This window comes from Armigeres subalbatus, chromosome 3 (assembly GCF_024139115.2).
Source record: "Armigeres subalbatus isolate Guangzhou_Male chromosome 3, GZ_Asu_2, whole genome shotgun sequence".
NCBI classification, from domain to species: Eukaryota; Metazoa; Arthropoda; class Insecta; order Diptera; family Culicidae; genus Armigeres; species Armigeres subalbatus.
The window spans coordinates 257,646,965-257,668,125 of NC_085141.1; the positions used below are offsets into that span (position 1 = coordinate 257,646,965).

General features: G+C 42.2%; 2 protein-coding genes across 4 annotated transcripts; one reads left to right on the forward strand and one right to left on the reverse strand.

The window, feature by feature from the left end:
* The first annotated feature begins 5,499 nt into the window (after nucleotides 1-5,499).
* Nucleotides 5,500-11,503, forward strand: LOC134219184 (uncharacterized). Of its 3 annotated transcripts, none has more exons than XR_009981508.1 (2): nucleotides 5,500-5,645; nucleotides 11,197-11,503. XR_009981508.1 is itself a non-coding variant. In XM_062697886.1 (2 exons), exons 1-2 carry the CDS (start codon nucleotides 9,914-9,916, stop codon nucleotides 11,265-11,267), a joined length of 1,191 nt encoding a protein of 396 aa, XP_062553870.1. In that variant the 5' UTR covers nucleotides 9,557-9,913; the 3' UTR covers nucleotides 11,268-11,503. The 3 variants fall into 3 exon arrangements, 1 of the variants encoding a protein (XP_062553870.1); XR_009981509.1 differs by lacking the exon at nucleotides 5,500-5,645 and adding an exon at nucleotides 5,654-5,797; XM_062697886.1 differs by lacking the exon at nucleotides 5,500-5,645 and adding an exon at nucleotides 9,557-11,033.
* Nucleotides 11,504-15,512: 4,009 nt separating this feature from the next.
* Nucleotides 15,513-19,490, reverse strand: LOC134219185 (uncharacterized). Its single transcript, XM_062697887.1, has 3 exons — nucleotides 19,307-19,490; nucleotides 18,979-19,083; nucleotides 15,513-15,728 (listed from the first exon to the last, which is right to left on the reverse strand). Exons 1-3 carry the CDS (start codon nucleotides 19,442-19,444, stop codon nucleotides 15,633-15,635), a joined length of 339 nt encoding a protein of 112 aa, XP_062553871.1. The 5' UTR covers nucleotides 19,445-19,490; the 3' UTR covers nucleotides 15,513-15,632.
* Nucleotides 19,491-21,161: the final 1,671 nt, after the last annotated feature.

The window sequence follows — 21,161 nt, forward strand, 5'->3', positions numbered from 1 at the left end:
GTATCGATCTGTCTATTCATCGATCTATTTATCTATCCATCAATTTCTTCTATTCATCTGTCAAGGGACCGTACACTAATTACGTAAGCATTTTTAAACCCCCCTTCCCCCATGTAAGATTTTTACCATACAAATCATTTTTTATTTATCGTAATTTAGCGTAAGAAAATGGCAGACCCCCCTCCCCCATCAGTGCTTAAGTAATTAGTGTCTAACCTCCCATCTATTGTGTATCCGGAATAAATTTATACCGCTTTTTATACCGAAGTTGGATTTTTCTCCAGATACAGGCAACTTTCCCAACTTCGGAAGTAGTGCGCTGGATTCGCCTAAAGATGCGCTAAACAACGCATCAATTAGTTTGACAAATAAAACTTCGGAAGGAAGTTCGGTTCGGAAGTCCCGACTTCCGAATTCTAACTTGGTGCTACGCCGACAATGTCTAGCCACCCATCTATCCTTCTATCTACACACTTAATTTTTTTACCAGGATCTCAGCAAAATGTTGAACTTTTACCGACATTCGCACAGCCGTGCCCTAGCAAACATGTTTTTTGCTGAAAATCAGCTAACAAACTGGAATATCAGTTTTTCATTTTGCTGGCGCACGGCTGTGCGGATTTTTGCCGAGCTGCAGAAATAAAAACTAAGTGTATGAATATTAAACGATTGAGTAAACTTCGGAGTCTTTCGGTATATTCTAAGTGGTAGAATTAGGCGGCATGAAAATAAATTTTAAATTTTTATTGAGTTCATTTTTGTTGAATACAATCCACACTTCTAATAATATTTTTGGCGCCAGCTCAAACAGAATCTAGACTACTATCATCTAAGATACAATTTAATTCAGAATATCGATTCTTCTTTCTTTTCAAATCAAAACAAAATCTGCGTATGTGACCGACTCTATTACAATAGGTGCAATGCCTCACTTTTCGTTCCGAGGAAGATTCTACCCGACGTTCGAATGATCTGCTCCGGCTTCTGTCATGACGTTTTTTACTGGCAATATCAGAAAGTTGATCCATGCTTCTAGTGGGTCGATATTTATTATTGGCTTCCGTCCTACTTGACTCGCCTGAGGCATGGCAGGATCCTAATACCAACATGTCTTCATTCCGTATATACTGTTCTGCTTCACTAAGCGTGAGATCTCCCTTGTCTATAAGCCGCTTCTGCAAGTCTCTGTCTCCAATGCCAAACACCAGTCTATCGCGTATAGCTTGTGATTTGAATTCACCGAAATCACAACGATCGGCAAGTTGCTTCACTGCGCGAATAAAGTCTTCGGCTTTCTCTGATAGACCTTGTTCTCGTCGGTAAAATTTGTACCGACGTCGTAGGATACTTTCACTCTTGTCGTATCGTTTACATAGAGCTCGGCAAATTTCTGAAAAACTTACCGCTTTCAGGCTTCTGTCAGGAAAAAGAAGCTTTAGTTCTGTGAATACTTCTGTGTTACATGATGCCAGAAATGTTATTTTCTGCTCTTCCTTGTCAGTTACTTTATGGTGAATAAAGATCCAATCCAATTGTTCCAGATATTGCGAAAATGTTACAGTGCCCGGCAAAAATGGTTCGATTTCACTCGGCATTATAGATATTCGAGATCTTTTTAATGAAAATGTATAAATAAGCGTTCGTCTAATGAACTAATATTTAATTTATCGCACAAAACATACCTATCTGTCAAAGTGACAATCGAAACCATGACATATCCCAGCAAATAATCAGTTCGACGTTAGACACTAGTTAGGGGATGTTGGATATGCCGCCTTCAAGAAAACATAACTAAATTATGCTTCAGTTGAAAACCTTTTCGAATTTATGTTAGAACCGAGGTTGGAACCAACATATGGACGCCATTTTGTTCAAAATCAATGATGTTTCGCAGGAAAAAAAAACAACTTAAAATTCAATTAGGGGAAATGACGGCTTTGGCAGGTTTTATTTTATTATTGTCAGGGGGTTTTTATCGACCAAATTTTATGAAATTTGGCCACAATATTCTTTGATATGCAAAGAATGTTGAAGCCAAATTTGAGCATAAATAGTTATAGAAAATCCCCCTGACAATAATAGAACAAAACCTGCCAAAGCCGTCATTCCCCCTATCAACTTTGTTTTTTTATGTGCCTTCCAGACTACGAGCTACTTGATATAGAGTATTCTCAATCCAGTTGAAAACCGGAAGTGAAATTGGATTTTTCTCACAATCCGTACGTTAAACCTAACTTCGGAAGTGGTGCGCTGTTTCATATCGCAAAGCGCTATTCAGCGCACCACTTCCGAAGTTAGGTTTAACCGGGTTTAACGTATACGGATTGTGAGAAAAATCCAAATTCGCTGTCCTCCAATTCCGGGTTTCAACTTGATTGAGTATAACTTGACATCAAAGTTCACATATCTTATATTTACCGCAAATAATGCATATGACATCTCACGTCTAGATTCTCTTTATCAAGTTGAGGGACTTGGGCGAAAACATGATAAGGACCAGGCGCACACAAACCGGAGAGATGCTCAGGGGCTGCCCACATACCACGTGGACAGTTTAGGGGGTAGGGGAGTATGGTGAATGTCCACGGTCCATACAAATATTGGAAAATTTATATGAGCAATTGTCCACGCTGGGGGAGGGGGTATCTAAAACTGACCAAAATCTGTTCACATGGTATATGGACAGCCCCTCTTCGAGTTAAAGAAGGACCCTGCGGTTCATAGCTCGATTATGCAGGTGCGCATTGCAAAATCGTTGGGCTCAGAGGCGGAAGTCAAAGCCTTAAGTCCAGGTATGGTGATTTTGTGCATAGGGGTGCACTACAGTCGCAGTTCAATTTAGGCGAAGTGCAAATGTCGATTCGTATTAGGAAGGCGTACGGAGGCACACAGACAGCGAAGCTTCGTCTGCCAATAACCGCTGCTCATAAGGCATTGGAAGTAGGCAAAATGACGGTTGGATGGTCGAAATGCCCATTGAAAGCCGCCCAAGAGGTGAACAATTCTGCTTCGAATGTTTGAGCTTTGGACACTGGGCAGGAGCTTATAAAGGCTCAGACAGATCCAACATGTGCTGGAAATATGGGGAAATAGATCATCTTGCGAGAGACTGCACACAAAAACCGAAGTGTATGCTTTGCACTACAGAGGATGGACATGACCATCAGACCGGTGGCTACAAATACCCAGCCTACAAGAGGGCGATCGCAGGTCAACAGTAGTGAAGATAATCATTATGAAATCATACAGCAACTGTTATGGTAGTCCACAGCAGAAACTATGTGCGATGTTGCGATAATTGCAGTGGTGGAGAGTTAATGCGAAGGCTTCGTGATTACCAAAATCAATGACGTCTTAATTTGCAGCTTCAAGGTGGACCGTTGAGCAGTTCAGCCAGATATCGGATCAGGAGGGAGTCATCATCGACATCACGTTATGCAGTCCTTCTTTGACGGTAAGCATGGACTGGAAGTTAGCAAAGAGTACACCCACAGCGACCACCAGGCGATCCGTTACCGTATTGGGCAATGAAACCCTGATGCAACACGAAGGATAATCTGTGAACAGAGGTGGAAAACGAAAGCTTTCAACAAAAACTCATTCACTTAGGCACTTCGACCGGACAGCAGTACCGATATCGTTGGGTCGTATTGGGTCGTGATGGCGAATATCAAAGGCCGGTCGACGCCAGCTGAAATGAGCCCGGATAAGTTGTAGGCAGTTGTGGACATTTTCCCGAAACATGATCCGTGACTGTCAAGCTCAGTGATAAACTCTAATTATAAGAAAAAACACCTCAATAAAGTTTAATAAAATGTGATTGCCAACACCGTACGGCGAAGAAGAAGCAAACCCCGTAGATTGACAAGTGTCCAATAGCGAGCTTGCAGAAAGTCTCGGAAAGTTCGGATGAAATACCGAAAATTGCGTTAAAAGCTGCGATCCTGGCATACCCGGGCATCTTCAGGAAGGCGCTGCAAAAGTGCCAGCACGTAGGCAATTTTCCAGAAATGATGAGCGAATATATTATTATTTTCATTTATTCAGAGTCCAGAGCTGGCATTTCCTCACACACTGTGCACAATGAGGAGATTTTAATACACACCACAGAGAGTAACGCCGATCCTCATCGTGTAACAAAGCCAACACGATGAGTGAGGACAAAGACGAAGAGTGAGAGAATTATTCTGGTGAGAGTTGGGCCAACACAAAGTTGTGCCACTTGGTGCAATATTCTTTAAAATGATATTGTTTTCGCAGAAATACTTTGGAACACAAACATATTTTGGCGGGGTTTCAATGAAGTTTGGCCCTCCATACTAAAAAGTATAACATTGGCATATAAGGGTTGCATAAAGAAGAAGAAGAAGTCAAAATATGATATTTGCAAGGAATGGCACGGGAAAGCAAACGGTGAAATTTTGATAACGCTTTTCAATAATTCTAGAAGCAATTTAGATAAAAGCGGTTAGGGGTCGTTCACCTAAAGTGACATTCAATTAATGAGGGTAAATTAATATTTTGACGGCAAACATACAAAAACCCGTTATCAGAGTAGGAGTATTTTGGGCATAATGCATCAAGAAAAAATATAGCACTGAAATGAAATAATGAAACTTTATATAAGTTCCTTGTTTTTTGTTTTCGTTTCGATCTCATTACCTGAGATTACATGACGGAAATTGTATTTAGAAATTGTCAGTAACACATTTTAAAGCGACAGGTGTGGCGTAATAATGTTGGTAATACAAAGGCTTCTGAATAGTTTTGCCCACAGACATCCCAAAAGCAAGCAAAAACAAAAACATCTTATTACGCATAAAAAGTATCAACAGCTACGTTAAACTTTAGCAATGTATACTTTCATTCTGGTCGATTCACCGTTATATCAAAACTCATTGAGGAACACGGTGTGTTTATTTCATCATTTATCCTCAACTCTTCGTGTCTGAGAAATGCATTCGCTGCAGAGTAAAAACACAAAGAGGCCTCACTGCGTTGAGGAAGAGAAAAAATGAGCGATAATCGAAACACACTCTCTCCGGTCTTTTTGAGGAGTGCGAAAGACACGCACATTTTGACTACTCTGAGGAGTATGCCAGCCCTGATTCAGACTAAGGCCAAAGTGGCCTGTGCGGTATATAAGAGGCTTCTCCATTCGGCTCGGTCCATGGCTACACGTCGCCAACCACGCAGTCTACGGAGGGTCCGCAAGTCATCTTCCACCTGATCGATCCACCTTGCCCGCTGCGCACCTTGCCTTCTTGTGCCCGGGCCGTCGGATCGTTGTGCCAATTCACCATTTTCACCATTTTCACCGGGTTACTGTCCGACATTCTGGCTACGTGCCCGGCCCACCGCAGTCGTCCGATTTTCGCGGTGTGAACGATGGATGGTTCTACCAACAGCTGATACAACTCCCGGTTTATTCGCCTCCTCCACGTACCGTCCGCCATCTGCACCCCACCATAGATGGTACGCAGCCATTCCTTGTCGTGTTTCTGGACGAGCCGGACGTATTTTACTCCCGTGTCTCATCACGTGACGCGCTTTATACCGCTAGAGTTTTTTTTCCCCCGTTTAGTATTCGGCGGGTTGTTTTTATATCGTTAAGTTGCCTACGCGAGTGTAAAGCTAGTTACAAGGTGATTTATCCAGCCGACTAGTTAAGGAAGCGAGCTGTTCTAGCGATGCTATTGCAGTCTCGTTAGTTTGGTTTTTTTTTTTTCATCAAGTGCTGCGACGACGATCAGTATCAATCAGCATCAGGTCGTCATCGACAACGCTACCTACTCGGGTAGGCAGCAAACAGGCTAAGTAAAAAGATTGTATCCCATTGTCTCTCTTGCATTCGTTTAACTTTCATCCACGCACCAGTGGTGAAGCTTTTGTGTGCTCTGCCTGTCGTTAGGCAAGGGTGGCACCGTTGCATTAGAGTGGGACGAAACGCAAAAAAGGTTGCCTGAATTATTATTAAAAACTTAGAATTTTTTTTCTTCTTTTTTTGTGTGTGTGTGTTTGTTTTGTTATTATTATAATTAAAACCTATTAGTATTATTTTTTTCTCTTCTATTTTTTTGGGGGGGAGATTTTGTATTACAATTCATGGACGAATAACACGGAGGCGAGACGCCTCCCAAAGACAATGTCGTTCGCATCGCGATTCTACCAGGCTTCTTCGCCTGGGCCTTGGGTTGTTTACTTTCGGCAGAAAGTGAAAAGTATTGATTTCCTAGGAATCAAACGTGATTTGACGCGTCGTTTTCCGAAAACTGATTTTCATCAAATCAATCGGAACAAACTACGTGTAACCGCACCTACATACCAGGATGCAAATGCTATCGCAAAAGACCAGAACTATAATGTGGAATATTTGGTTTATGTGCCCTCGCGGGAGGTCGAGATTGAAGGCGTAATTAACGCAGCGAGCCTGACTTGCAAGGATGTGCTTGCAGGAAAAGGCCGTTTAAAGAATGCCCTGCAATCTACCGTGGATATTCTGGACTGCAAGGAATTGCATTCAGCAGCCATGGTAGATGGTAAAAAGTATATTCGAAGTCAGGTTCGCTACGGGTAACGTTTGCCGGTTCGATACTCCCAAAATATGTAGATATCGAAAATATGTTGTTTCCGGTGCGTCTTTTTGTACCCAGAGTTTTCAATTGTACCAACTGCAAACAGTTGGGGCACACTGCCGAGTTTTGCGACAACAAGCCCAGTTGTGGCAAATGTTTTGAAAGGCATAGGGAGGAGTCCTGCCAACAACAAGTTACAAAGTGCGCTTATTGTGGCATGGACCCTCCCCATGGTTTGCAAGAATGTCCGGTGTACAAAAAGCGCACCCAAAAAGTTAAGCGTTCATTAGTTCAGCGCTCTAAGCAGTCGTATGCAGAAATGGTGAAGTCGCAAGACACATCCGCAACTGCCAACGCAACGGCTGCTATTTCAGCTGCCGTTCAAGTAAGTGATTTTTATGATGTCATTTCCATAGACGAATCGGACTCTGACGTAGCCGATATGGATGATTCTGCGGAGGTACACGTACCCGAAAAGAGGAAGAAACTGTCTTCCCCGGGATTGCGCCGTAAGAAAACAAAAATCATCCCTAGAAGCTTGCCGAAATCTGATGGTAATGGGGGATTATTTAAAATTCCGAAGCAGCCTGTCTATACTGCTCCTTTTGACCCATGTTGCAGTAAGACATTCCCGCCATTGCCTAAAACTGATGTTACAAAGAAACATCAGGCAAGGAATATCTCTGAGCAGAAAACTGCTACTCGCACTTCTAAGAAAAGAATCTCGTCCAAGCGAGGATTGATATCCTTTAAGGATCTTGTGGATCGTATTTTGAACTTGTTCAATATTCCGAATTCATTGAGGCCAATCATTGACCTCTTTATTCCAACAGTTGAAAGTTATCTGAAGCAATTGACTGTTTCATGGCCCTTCTTGCAGGACTTGTATCTTTCGATGGATAATACGGCCATACAAGATACAATCACTGTGCTGCAGTGGAACTGTCATAGCCTGAAACATAAATTGGACGTGTTTAAGACTTTAATTCGCAACTCCGATTGCGATATAGTTGCACTCTTTGAAACATGGCTTTCTTCTGAAGATGAAATCAACGTCCACGATTTTAACATTATTCGCCAAGATCGGAATGATCATTATGGTGGCGTTCTTTTGGGAATCAAAAAATGTCACACTTTCTACAGAATTCTATTCCGACTGTTAATGGTTTAGAAATCGTCGCTTGCCAAGTAAATGTAAAGAATAAAGACCTTTGCATAGCTTCAGTGTATATTCCCCCAAATGCCTCACTTAATCGTCGGCATCTTTGGAGCGCAGTCTCTCTTTTATCATCCCCAGTTTTAATACTGGGTGATATGAATGCACATGGTATTGCATGGGGCGAAACTAGAGACGATAACACAGCGCCTATTTTCTATGATTTGTGCGACGATTTCAACTTGAATATTTTGAACACAGGCGAAGTAACTCGAATAGGACCTCAAGGTCAGGAAAGTCGAATAGATCTGTCTTTATGCTCTAATTCACTATCATTAGATTCCACGTGGAAGGTAATCCAAGATCCCCATGGTAGTGACCACATGCCGATAGTCACCACAATCAAAAGCGGCTATCAACGATCAGTGCCAGTTAATGTTCCTTTCGACGTCACGAAAACATTGACTGGCAAAAATTTGCATCGGCGGTAAACATTGGTATTGAATCAACTGATATTCTTCCTCCACTGGATGAGTATCGATTCCTTACCGAATTGATTCATAAAAGCGCACTAGAAGCTCAGAAACGACGCGTTCCAAGTACATCTGTCATAAGAAGACCAGCCACTCCTGGATGGGATGATGAATGTACTAAGTTGTATTCCGAGAAATCTGATGCCTTCAAGGCTTTCCGTAAACACGGAAGGTCTGAGCTTTTCGAAGAGTATTTGAGGCTTGAAAGAAAGCTCAAAAATCTTCTCAAGGCTAAAAACGTAGCTACTGGCGACGTTTTGTCGAGGGACTATCACGAGAAACCTCAATGACAACACTTTGGAAAACGGCCCGCAACATGCGGAACCGCATTTCCACCAACGAGAGTGAAGAATACTCCAATCGATGGATATTCAACTTCGCAAAAAGGTCTGTCCAAATTCCGTACCAGCTGAACCGCTATTTCGAGAATCTACGCTTGATCCCGGTTCTTTGGGTGGACCATTCTCAATGCTGGAACTATCTATGTCTCTTCTTTCATCAAACAACTCTTCTCCGGGATGCGATAATATCAAATTCAATCTTCTAAAAACCTCCCAGATATCGCTAAAGACGATTACTTGACCTGTACAACTGTTTCATGGAGTACAACATCGTACCACCAGAATGGCGCCAGGTCAAAGTAATAGCTATTCAAAAGCCTGGGAAACCAGCGTCTAATCACAATTCATACCGACCGATTGCCATGCTATCATGCATGAGAAAATTATTGGAGAAAATGATCCTTTCAAGAATTGACCATTGGGTCGAGCAAAATGCATTACTGTCAAATACTCAATTCGGGTTTCGAAAAGGTAAAGGAACAAATGACTGTCTAGCGTTGCTCTCTTCAGATATACAGCTGGCCTATGCGCACAAGGAGCAACTGGCTTCAGTTTTCTTGGATATTAAGGGCGCTTTTGATTCTGTTTCCATAGAAGTACTGTCGGAAAATCTGCACAGTAGTGGATTACCCGTTATTTTGAATAATTTCTTGTACAATTTGTTGTCAGTAAAACACATGAACTTTACTCTCGGCACTCTGACAACTTCCAGAAATAGCTACATGGGCCTTCCCCAAGGTTCATGTTTAAGTCCCTTGCTTTACAATTTCTATGTTAAAGATATTGACAATTGTTTGGAAGGACAATGCACGCTTAGACAACTTGCAGATGATGCCGTGATCTCCCTAAGAGGTTCATGTGCAGAAGTCCTGCAAAGACCATTGCAAAATTCCTAAATAACCTGACTGTTTGGGCCAGACATTTAGGGATCGAGTTCTCTCCGCAAAAACTCAATTGGTTGTGTTTACTAAGAAGCGGTACCCTGCTCAACTGAAACTAAAGCTGTTGAAAGATGACATAAACCAATCTTTATCTTCTAAATACCTTGGGGTCTGGTTTGATTCTAAGTGTACCTGGAAGACCCATATTGATTATTTGTTAGAGAAATGCCGAAAAAGGATCCATTTTCTCCGTTCTATCTCCGGAACATGGTGGGGCGCTCACCCGGAAGACCTCATCAAACTATATAAAACGACTATTCTCTCTGTTTTAGAGTATGGCTCTTTCTGCTTCCTCTCAGCAGCTGAGTGCCACCTAATCAAATTGGAACGAATTCAATATCGTTGTTTGCGTATTGCCCTTGGCTGTATGCATTCAACGCATAACATGAGCCTGGAGGTGCTTGCTGGAGTCACTCCTATAAAGCACCGTTACTGGGAGCTCTCACTTAGAATACTGATCAAATGTGGAACAAGTAACACACTTGTATTAGAAAACTTCGATAATATGCTTGAACTGGTTCATCGTTCAAGATACCTGCGAGTCTATCTCAACTACATATCGTCAGATCTCTGTCTTCCATGTTATAATCCACCTCGAGTTCACTTCGTCAACGACAGTTCCTCAATTGAATACGATCTGTCCATGAAACACGCTATTCAAGGAATACCAGATCATCTTCGACAAATATCTATCCCTTCCATTTTTTCTGAAAAATATGAACATGTCAATTGCAATAACAGATATTTCACTGATGGTTCTCGCATTAACGGATCCACTGGCTTCGGTGTTTTCAACGTAAATTCAACCACCTTTCGAAAACTTCAAGAACCGTGTTCGGTTTATGTTGCTGAGCTGGCAGCAATTAATTTCGCTTTGGGGATAATTTCCGATCAGCCCGTAGACCATTATTTCATCTTCTCGGATAGTCTTAGTTCTATCGAGGCACTCCGGTCGATGAAACCTGTTAAGCACGCATCTTACTTTCTTACAACTGTAAGAGAGCAGATGCGTGATTTGGTCGAAAGATCATTTAAGATTACCTTTGTATGGGTCCCATCCCATTGCCTAATCTATGGCAATGAGAAGGCGGACTCGCTAGCAAAGGTGGGCGCACAGGAAGGTGAAGTTTATGATAGACAAATCTCGAACAACGAGTTTTTCCCATTAGTCCGTCAGAGTACTCTTCAAAATTGGCAAATGATTTGGTCACACAATGAACTTGGACGGTGGCTCTTTTCCATAGTTCCTAAAGTTTCTGCGCGAGCGTGGTTCAGAGGTGAGGACTTAAGCCGAGGCTTCATTCGCACGATGTCGAGACTTATGTCCAATCACTATTCACTAAACGCACACCTCTATAGAATAAACCTGGTTGATAGCAACCTATGTAGGTGTGGAGCCGGTTACGATGACATCGATCACGTAGTTTGGTATTGCTCGGAAAACGACGCCTCCAGAGAGCAACTATTGGATACCCTTGTGGCCCGAGGTAAACAACCCTACAGGGAAGTAAGAGGTGTTTTGGGGGATCGCGATGTGGTTTATATGCAGGCCATCTATGCCTTTCTTTGCTCGTCTGACATAAAAGTCTAAATCCCCTATTTTTTTTTTCTCGTTTTTGTTTTTGTCTTATTGTTCTGTGTAATACGAAGCTATGGCCATCCGGAAGATGCTCCCTGACGAACCACAACTCGAGCCCGACGCTACGCCATACCGTTATTGACGTCAAATACCCGGATGAGCAGCTGAAATACCTCAAACCTAAATCCCAACCTAGTCCGTCCTGAAATTACGCAATCTAACCTTGAGTCGCCACGAGTATCTTGGTCTATACCCTTTCCCCTTACTAACTGTTGATAATAAGATGATATCGATTGTAAATATCATAAAGTCTCGGCTCCGTTAAGTGTTATACACGCCTGAGCCTGTCAAATAAACACAATAGATAAAAAAAAAAAAAAAAAAAGATGGTACGCAGCACTTTCCTTTCGAAAATTCCAAGTGCGCGTTGGTCCTCCACGAGCATCGTCCAGGTCTCGTGCCCGTAGAGGACTATTGGTCTAATGAGCGTTTTGTAGATTGTCAGTTTGGTACGGCGGCGAACTCTATTCGATCGGAGCGTCTTGCGGAGTCCAAAGTACGTACGATTTCCAGCCACTATGCGTCTCCGAATTTCTCTGCTGGTGTCATTTTCGGCAGTCACCAGTGAGCCCAAGTACACAAATTCTTCTACCACCTCGATTTCGTCACCACCGATGCAAACTCGCGGTGGGTGGCTCACATTGTCATCTCTTGAACCTCTTCCTATCATGTACTTTGTCTTCGACGTGTTGATGACTAGTCCGATCCGCTTAGCTTCCCTCTTCAGTCTGATGTAGGCTTCCTCCATCTTCTCAAAGTTACGTGCCATAATATCTATGTCGTCGGCGAAGCCAAATAGCTGGACGGACTTATTGAAAATTGTACCACTCGTGGTAATCCCTGCTCTTCGTATTGCCCCTTCCAAAGCGATGTTGAATAGCAGACACGAAAGACCATCACCTTGCCGTAACCCTCTGTGGGTTTCGAAGGGACTCGAGAATGACCCTGAAACTCGAACTACGCACATCACCCGATCCATCGTCGCTTTGATCAACCGTGTCAGTTTATCTGGAAAACCGTGTTCGTGCATTAGCTGCCATAGCTGGTCCCGATCGATTGTATCATATGCGGCTTTGAAGTCGATGAATAGATGATGTGTGGGCACGTTGTATTCGCGGCATTTCTGCAGTACTTGGCGAATGGCGAACACCTGGTCCGTGGTGGAGCGTTCGCCCATAAAACCCGCCTGGTACTGCCCCACGAACTTCCTTGCAGTTGGTGCTAGTCGACGGCATAAAATTTGGGAGAGTACCTTGTAGGCGGCGTTCAGCAATGTGATTGCGCGGTAGTTGCTACAATCTAGCTTATCGCCCTTTTTGTAGATGGGACACACGACACCTTCCAGCCACTCCTGCGGCAAAACTTCCTCCTCCCAAATCTTGGTAATGACCCAGTGCAGCGCTCTAGCCAGTGCCTCACCACCGCGTTTAAATAGCTCTCCTGGTAGTTGGTCAACCCCAGGGGCTTTGTTGTACTTCAGCCGGCCAATCTCCTCCTGGATTTCCTGTAGATCCGGAGCCGGCAAAATTATGTCCTCCGCGCGTTCTCCCAGGTCCATCACCATACCGCCATCTTCGTCTGCTACATCGCCATTCAGGTGTTCTTCGTAGTGCTGCCGCCACCTTTGGATCACCTCACGCTCGTTCGTAAGAAGGTTCCCGTTTATGTCCTTGCACATATCAGGCTGTGGCACGTGGCCCTTACGTGAACGGTTTAACTTCTCATAGAACTTTCGTGTGTTATTAGCGCGGTACAGTTGCTCCGTCTGTTCACGGTCTCGATCTTTCTGCTGGCGCTTTTTCCTCCGGAAAATCGAGTTTTGTCTGTTCCGCGCCTGTTTATATCGTGCCTCGTTCGCCCTCGTGCGGTGTTGCAGCAATCTCGCCCATGCTGCATTCTTCTCTTCCACTAACTGCTCACATTCGCCGTCATACCAGTCGTTTCTCTGATCCGGGGGCACCGTGCCAAGTGCAGCGGTTGCGGTGCTACCAATGGCGGATCGAATATCTCTCCAGCCATCTTAAAGAGACGCTGCGCCTAGTTACCGTCTTCCATTGGGAGTGCCACCTCCAGCTGCTGCGCGTAGTCTTGAGCTGGTCTACCGTCTTGTAGCCGCGCAATGTTAAGCCGCGGCGTCCGACTTCGACGCGTGTTGTACACCGTCGAGAGTTTTGAGCGCAGGCATGCTGCATTGAGATAGTGGTTAGATTCAATATTTGCACTGCGGTAGGTGCGCACCTTTGTGATGTCCGTGAAAGATTAACCGTCGATTAGAACGTGGTCGATTTAATTTTCCGTTTCTTGGTTAGGTGATCTCAATGTAGCCTTGTTGATATTTTTGCGGGGGATGGAAGTGCTTCGGACTATCATTCCACGGGATGCTGCAAAGTTTATGCATCGTTGGCCGTTGTCATTTGATACGGTGTGCAGACTATCCGGTCCGATGACTGGTCTATACATTTCCTCCCTTCTTACCTGTGCGTTCATGTCACCGATGACGATTTTGACGTCCCGCAGTGGGCATCCATCGTATGTCTGCTCCAGCTGTGCGTAGAACGCTTCTTTCTCGTCGTCGGGTCTCCCTTCGTGTGGGCAGTGCACGTTGATGATGCTATAGTTGAAGAAACGGCGTTTAATCCTCAGCTTGCACATCACGCGTTGGCGCATCTTACCCAGCACTATGAAGCCGGTTCCCAGCTCGTTGGTGGTGCCACAGCTTTGGTAGAAGGTAGCCGCTCGATGCCCCCTTTCCACACTTTCTGTCCTGTCCAGCAAATCTCCTGCAGCGCCACGACGTCGAAGTTGCGGGGATGTAATTCATCGTAGATCATCCTGTCGCAACCTGCGAAACCTAGCGACTTGCAATTCCATGTTCCAAGCTTCCAATCATGATCCTGTATTCGTCGCCTAGGTCTTTGCCGATTATATCGAGTCGCATTATCTCTTATATTGTTCGTAATGATTGGTTTTCTAGGCGGCTTATTGGGCCTGCGCAAACCTCCTGTCTCGTCGGAGGACCGTCGTGTCAGGGCTGTTTAGCGTCCCACCTAACACCAGGACTTGGGCTTGAGCGAATATATCCTCTGTCTCCAAACGAACTGTCAAACGTGTGTCCAAACGAGCATGACGTCACGATTTCAATGGAAATGTTAAGGGCTGTGACGTCATATGCGCGTGTGCACGGTCAAAAAAACCGATTCAGCCATGCTTTCGCTCATCTATAGATTCTACTCTATACTGCAAACCAAGCGGAAGCGAGAAAAGCTGAAAAGTGTGTTCCGGCTGATGATCATTCGAGCCGTGAGCGCATCTAGAACGAATAGTACGCGTTATTGCTGGGATGCTACCCATCTGCATCATCCTGGAGGAAGACATCGATTGTTATCGGCGAAGAGACACCAGAAACGGAAAGGAGGTAATGAGAGAACCTTTTCGATGGCGAGATGGCAACAGGAGTGGGGCAGTATGGAGAAAGGGAGGTGGACCCACCGGCTCATTCCAAACCTGTCGACGTGAATGAACAGAAAGCATGGTGAAGAAAACTTTAACCTGCCGCAGTTCCTGTCAGGCCACGGATGCTTTCGGAAGTACTTACATCGGTTCGGTCATACTAATTCACCGTTATGTCCAGAATGTGAGAATGTTGAAGAGACGCCGGAGCACGTGGTGTTCGATTGCCCGCGGTATGTGGAATGCCTGTCCCAAGGGCGGATAATATCGCAGAGCGAATGTGTCACGAGCAGTGGTGCAATTTATCAACAATGCCTGCTAAATGCGATTCTGTTGTTTTGTATTTTGCTTTGCTCCTCTTTGCCTATTATGCCTTTCAGTCAGAAAATAGCTTAGCCATTTCGGTTTGCCAACAGCGGGCTGAAGCTGATGATTATTCCGCACCAATTTTCTGTTTTTTTATTTCAGGTGATAGTATTCACCCATGCATTTATATAGGGTTGTCACTTTCATGCACCAGCGAGTGAACAGGAACTGTGGAAGCTTCTGGATAGGTTTATCCTTAATAAGCTGACGCAGTTCACGGAGGGCGAGACTAGCTTATCGGAAATGCAGTTCGGATTCTGTAAAGGCAGATCGACTGGGATACAATCAGGACAGTCATTGAAGATGCAGAGAGGGCGTCCAAGAAGAAGAGGAGCGGCAATGGATTCTGCGCGGTACTGACGATTGACGTCAAAAATGCGTTCAATAGTGCCAGATGGGAGGCCATCGCTGCAGCGCTGCCTCTGTAAGCACGCTTGAAGCAGATAACTCATTGGTTATTACTGTAGTTTTTGGCATGGTGATATCTTTCAAGATCAAACATCTATAAATAACTATTGTACTCAAAGATTTTATAAAGGAATATAAGAAAAATATGATGTGATGCGTGGCATCTTCAAAATAACATTTGATATCGAATAAGTAATTATGCAAATAACTTTTGGGCCATCAGTTAGGTCAACAGCTTTTCTAGTCGTCCGTCAGAGTACATCTTCTTAATGTCGGTTCCCCCGCCGACGAAATTCCCATTGATGAACACTCTAGGCACCTAAAATTAACAATACATTGCTTACCTATGTAAATACTTGTTTAAGAGATAGATTGAACAAAAATTATAGGTTAGGTTGTCCCAATAGCACGTTATGTTAAAGGCAATGCAATGTGATGTAATTTAAACAAATGAATGAATGCTGACATGTGAAAAACTAGTTAAAAAATTCGAATCTTCAAAACTTATGCTTAAAAAATTTAACTTCTGCCTTAAACAATGATTAGCAAAAATTTAAAAGTGCTGCACGCTTGAACAATTGTTCTGATGTTGGTTCAAAATCGGGCAAATGTTTTTGTCTTAAATTTTGAAAATAGTAATCAAAATAGGTGTAAAAAAATATGGATACTTATGACCAAATAAGTTAAAGATCCGATTGGGTGAATAAAAAATTTTAACGGGAAAGGCGAAACACTAAATAGCTTCTTGTGCGGCAGCTGATATTGCCGGCCCCCGCTATTTCATTTTAATTTTGCAGCGTTTGGTGGGGCAATGAGAGCGCCCACTTGAACGCCAAGGGTTAGGATTTGGAATCGACTCGACACTAATGCGAAATGTAATTGAATGCAAACTAGTTAATGATCAAAGGTTAAAATGATAATTTCAAAAATTCTATTACAACGGTTTTCTCGGTTTTTGAAAGCAATGTTTAAAATGCAATATCTTCTTCTTTTGACTTGGAAGCAGCTAATTTGATGTGATTTGAAAAGTCATATAATCATATAGTCCAATTATAAGTTGTTATGTTTGTTAGCTTTATATGACCACATTGAAAATATAAAAAAATATTGCGTATTAGTGTTCAATTTTATAACTTTTATTTATGCAGAATGAAAATTAATTAACTTTGTTTGTTCTGGGTGTAGGGTATGTGTTCGTAAAATCACTAAGCTAAGTCATTGTTTCGGCAATATTCTTAACCTGTGTCGACACTACAAACTCAATGTAAGATGTATCATGTAAAAGTGGAAACTGTAACAGAATTTAGTTTATTCTTTTATCAATTCTTGGTCAAGGTTGCCTATAGCTTTAAACAAGTAGCTTTATCGTTGTTTAAATTCGGTGATTATCCATTAAGTTCTTATCAAGGTCAGCTATAGGATTCACTTTCGGTGGCCTAGTTTTAAAAAAAAAACTTCTACTCAGTGAATCTAGCAGTCGATTCCCTACACTGAGGATACTGGTCGTAAGAACATCATACGTTTCTCTTTTGAAATTTCGCCTCAAGGAAATGTATTGATTTTTATACGATACTCTATTGGAATGCATTTCATACGGCTATCTTATGGAATATTTTCAGTTTGTTTGAAAAAAAATGTAACCCACTTTCGAACTATGGACGTCGTGGTTAGGCGTGCGTTCACACCACACGCCCACCGACGCTTCGAGAAACTGTCTCGTTGGATACCCAACAAAGAGTTAGAAATGATCGAAAAAAGATCCTATACGATTTTCATAGTTCAATTCGTATGAAACATTCTCATAAGTTTGGTCGTATTAAAATCTTACGGCCAGTATCCTCAGTGTAAGTTTGGTCGTATTATAATCTTACGGCCAGTATCCTCAGTGTACAAATGTCTTGAATACATTGTTTTTTAATAAATGCCTAGCTAGCTAAATGTAAGCCTCAGCGTCACAGGGAACGCATCAGAAAAGTATTGCCGAAAAGAAGAGAACTCACATCATTATCACTGATGATCACCTCTGCATGACTGCACTACCATTCAAGGCTCCAAGACACGATGTCCGTTGGATCACACGCACATGCCCTAAATCAGTGCGTGAATGCCATGTCTTTGGTTGCCATCTCAGTGCTAATGGCGTAACCCATCGCAAGATCACACACCTGAGGGGAGGGATATTTCCGGCCCCCGCTATAGAAGAATAAATCCGAAAATTGGTCGTCCTTTGGATTGCAGGAACAACTGGTCGGGGTTCAGCCAAACCGCACCAAGCGTCTCTTCGACCGACTTGTGATATTTTGTTCGTAAAAGGACAACGGAAATAGTTTCATATCAATTTAAACGTGCATTTGCAGTAGGATATCCTCAGTTATGGAGTTGAGGGATATCCGATACGATTTACGATCAATTAAATCTGCTAAACGAAAGTTTGAGCAAAAAAATCGGTAATTTTTCGTTGGTGCTTGGTGCGTTTTGGCTGTACCCCGACCAACTATTCAGTAATCAACCAATGGATGTCGGTGTTATTACCCCAGTGCAAATAATAGATTTACCAGAATCGTCACATAAATGACTTGCAGCATTCACAGGATAGCTGATGTCTAGAGGCGAATTCCTAGCGCCAAATATTGTAGGTCTCCAATCAGTTCTCGGAATGGAACTTTCTCCATTCTTTTCCGCTCTTCTTCCGACTTCCTTGACTTAACGTAATGTGTAAACTAAAAAGTTGTCGTACCCAATAAAAATTACAATTACAATGAACTCTATTGCTTAGTTAATTTTTGTCCCAGGTCCACTGTTGTGGCCGGAGTGTTGCAGTAGTCAGTCGTACCTAATCACTTTAACAAATCAATGTTTGAACCTTTCTATCAAGCCATCGGAGTTTATTTCTCCAATTTTAACCTAAGGTATTCTACCCAGTAGGTATTTGAATCATCGCACTGATCGCATCGCATAATCGGTTCTGAAGTTCATAACGAAATGACGATACTTTTCTGGGGTACGCGGTCTATCTCTCTCCCTGCGCCTACCAACTTACTTAAATTTGATTTCATTGATGTTGGATATGGGTGGAATAGGTACTATGTACGAATGATTAGTAGCATTAATCATGCATAGCATATATGATCGTAGCCGCATGTTTGCGGTTTCATAATTTCGTTATCAGCTACAAAGAGTTCAATAATTCTACCACCAAGTACAGACTGTGCAAATTACGAGCTTTATCACTTGATATCACATTAAATGAAAATGAGAGTTGTGAACTTTAACATCCAGATACTCTTTATAAAGTTTGAAGTTTTTTATTCTAATAGGCTAGTAAAACTCGCTTCCAGTTTCGAATTTTTCAACAAGTTATTACTTTACAATAAGTGCATTGCTTTTCCGAAACATCAGATATCTCTAAATTTCTAATTGATTTGTTTTTTCTTATATAATGTACAGTTTTTATAATGACTTTACAAAGTTAAATTATAAATTTGATATTCAATTGGAAACATGATTTTCATTACACAGATATTTTAGCACACTTACTGATAGACAAACCAAAATATTTCATAACTTACTGTTCTTGCTCCAGTCAAACTGCCGAGAACCGATTGGATTTCATCAGCATCATTCCGCTGGTCCAGCTCATAACAGGTGAATGGCTGATTGAGTTTCTTGAAAGGCTGCAAGTAATTAAAATGACTCGTGAGCAAAACAAAATATTGTTTCATATTATGATTCAGATCTCAGTTTAGATTTGGATTAATTGGCTTTTTGGCGACAACCTGTCAGCTTACTATAACTAATCAGGTCAAGGACAATATAGGTACTTCATAAATATTTGTTAGATGAAATCATCATGTTCATAAAACATCAATGTAGAAATTAGGTTCAAGTCATTCTTACCTCTTTGGCCATTGTGCAGTACGGGCAATAAGTTTTGGAAAATATTACCACCTTGTCTTTGGCGATGGCATTTTTCACGAAATCAGCAATTGGACCACTCATATTGGCTGGAGGAGATCTACTGACGAACGATCCCATTGTTAAAATGATTATAAATCAGGCTCGTGGGTTCCGGCTCTCTATTATAGAGATGAGTGACGTTTAACGCTCGCACACTGATGTGCAATTCGGCATGTGTAAATACATGTTTGTTTTCCTTCTGCTCATAACCTCAAAATTGATCGAGTCATCACGATGGTTGCGAACGAGTCAAAAAATATATGGAAATATACTCATTTTTACCCAAACTTTGCTGAGTAGCACTAGGGATCCTATAATGAGAGATATGCGAAAGCGGCCATTGTAACCCAATCGAGCATTGAGAACTGTCAAAACGTGAGCCAAATGAACGTTGTTATTGTTGCAGATTGAGACGAGGTTGAAAGGTATTGAGATAGATTTTAAGAAAAGTTTCATAGAATAAACAATTTGTTTTACTTTCGCGAGTAGAAGTAATCTAGTTTATGTTTCGTGTTTCACCTATTTGTATTGCACTTTTATTTTAGTGATAATGCTTATTTAAACACTGTTAGTGGACAGACAAACATATTCCAAATTGTTATCAAATGCAAAGTCATATACAAGCTTCAATATTTTGCGCTGCGGCAAGTGCTGGAAGTGTTTGCTAACAAAAGTAGCAGCGTTGCTAAATCGTCTGGAAAAGTATTTGCATATCTCTCATTATAGGATCCCTAAGTAGCACCATCTAGGAGTGTTTGTTTTCCTTTTATCGCCACTCACACATTCGGACGTGAGAATCTCAATATACTTATCGTCACAGTGTGTGTAAAACGATGTATATAGGCCTTTTCATGTGACACTGCCGAGACTGCACTTGTTTACAACCGCTGAACAGGCCTGCAAGTCCGAAGCTGTCACTTTCATAGAAGAACTGTCAATTGACGATAAAATCAGCTGTTTTTAAACGTCTCGTGAAAAGGCCCATACCGGTATACACAGTGTATGCATATAAGCAAAATTGAATTTATATAACCATAATGACAGTAGGTAGTTCTTGATGGGATTTACAGTACCCGGTTAAAATCGTTTACTCATTAATGGGTACTTTTTCTCTATCTTTTTCTCACTGCTGAAAAATTTACCCATTTTGGAAGAATAAGTGGATTTACTATAAGCCATTTTATGAGACAGATTCGAACAGCTGATCGAAATTTTGAGTGGACGGCTCGGTCTTTGTTTTGGTAAATTTGCATGTAAACCATCATCATTTCGTCATCATCATCATCATTTCGTTTCATTTTCGCAAATGTTCCTTGTAAAATGTAAATATTAGTATTTGGTCTTCTGTCATTTGAGCTTTCTATAAAATGGCTTATAGGGGGAATTTAGGGGGCCCTCCTTGCGGTAAGACGCGCGGCTATAAAGCAAGACCATGCTGAGGGTGGCTGGGTTCGATTCCCGGTGCCGGTCTAGGCAATTTTCGGATTGGAAATTGTCTCGACTTCCCTGGGCATAAAAGTATCATCGTGTTAGCCTCATGATATAGGGTAAAGTGTCCAATAGTAGACCCTCAACCAATAGTGGACCCTCCAGCCATTTTTTCATTATTACAGCACAATGGAAACATTTTGCTATGTAATTCCATCGGGAGAACCTACCTTACAGTCCTATGATTTGATTACATGCATTGGAAATGCTATGGAAAGTAAAATTAGATGATTTTTTACAATTCTATAAAAAATAAACACGAGAGTGTCCATTATAGGAATATTTTGGGGGGTCCATAATAGGGAAG

What these genes read in the sequence shown, in the direction of transcription:
- LOC134219184 (XM_062697886.1), top strand. Translation starts at nt 9,914, where the DNA reads ATGCATTCAACGCATAACATGAGCCTGGAGGTGCTTGCTGGAGTCACT. An exon ending in GGATACCCTTGTGGCCCGAG is followed by an intron (nt 11,034 to 11,196) that starts GTAAACAACCCT and finishes TGTAATACGAAG; the next exon opens with CTATGGCCATCCGGAAGATG.
- LOC134219185 (XM_062697887.1), bottom strand. Translation starts at nt 19,444, where the DNA reads ATGGGATCGTTCGTCAGTAGATCTCCTCCAGCCAATATGAGTGGTCCA. An exon ending in ACTGCACAATGGCCAAAGAG is followed by an intron (nt 19,084 to 19,306) that starts GTAAGAATGACT and finishes AATTACTTGCAG; the next exon opens with CCTTTCAAGAAACTCAATCA. An exon ending in GTTTGACTGGAGCAAGAACA is followed by an intron (nt 15,729 to 18,978) that starts GTAAGTTATGAA and finishes TGTTAATTTTAG; the next exon opens with GTGCCTAGAGTGTTCATCAA.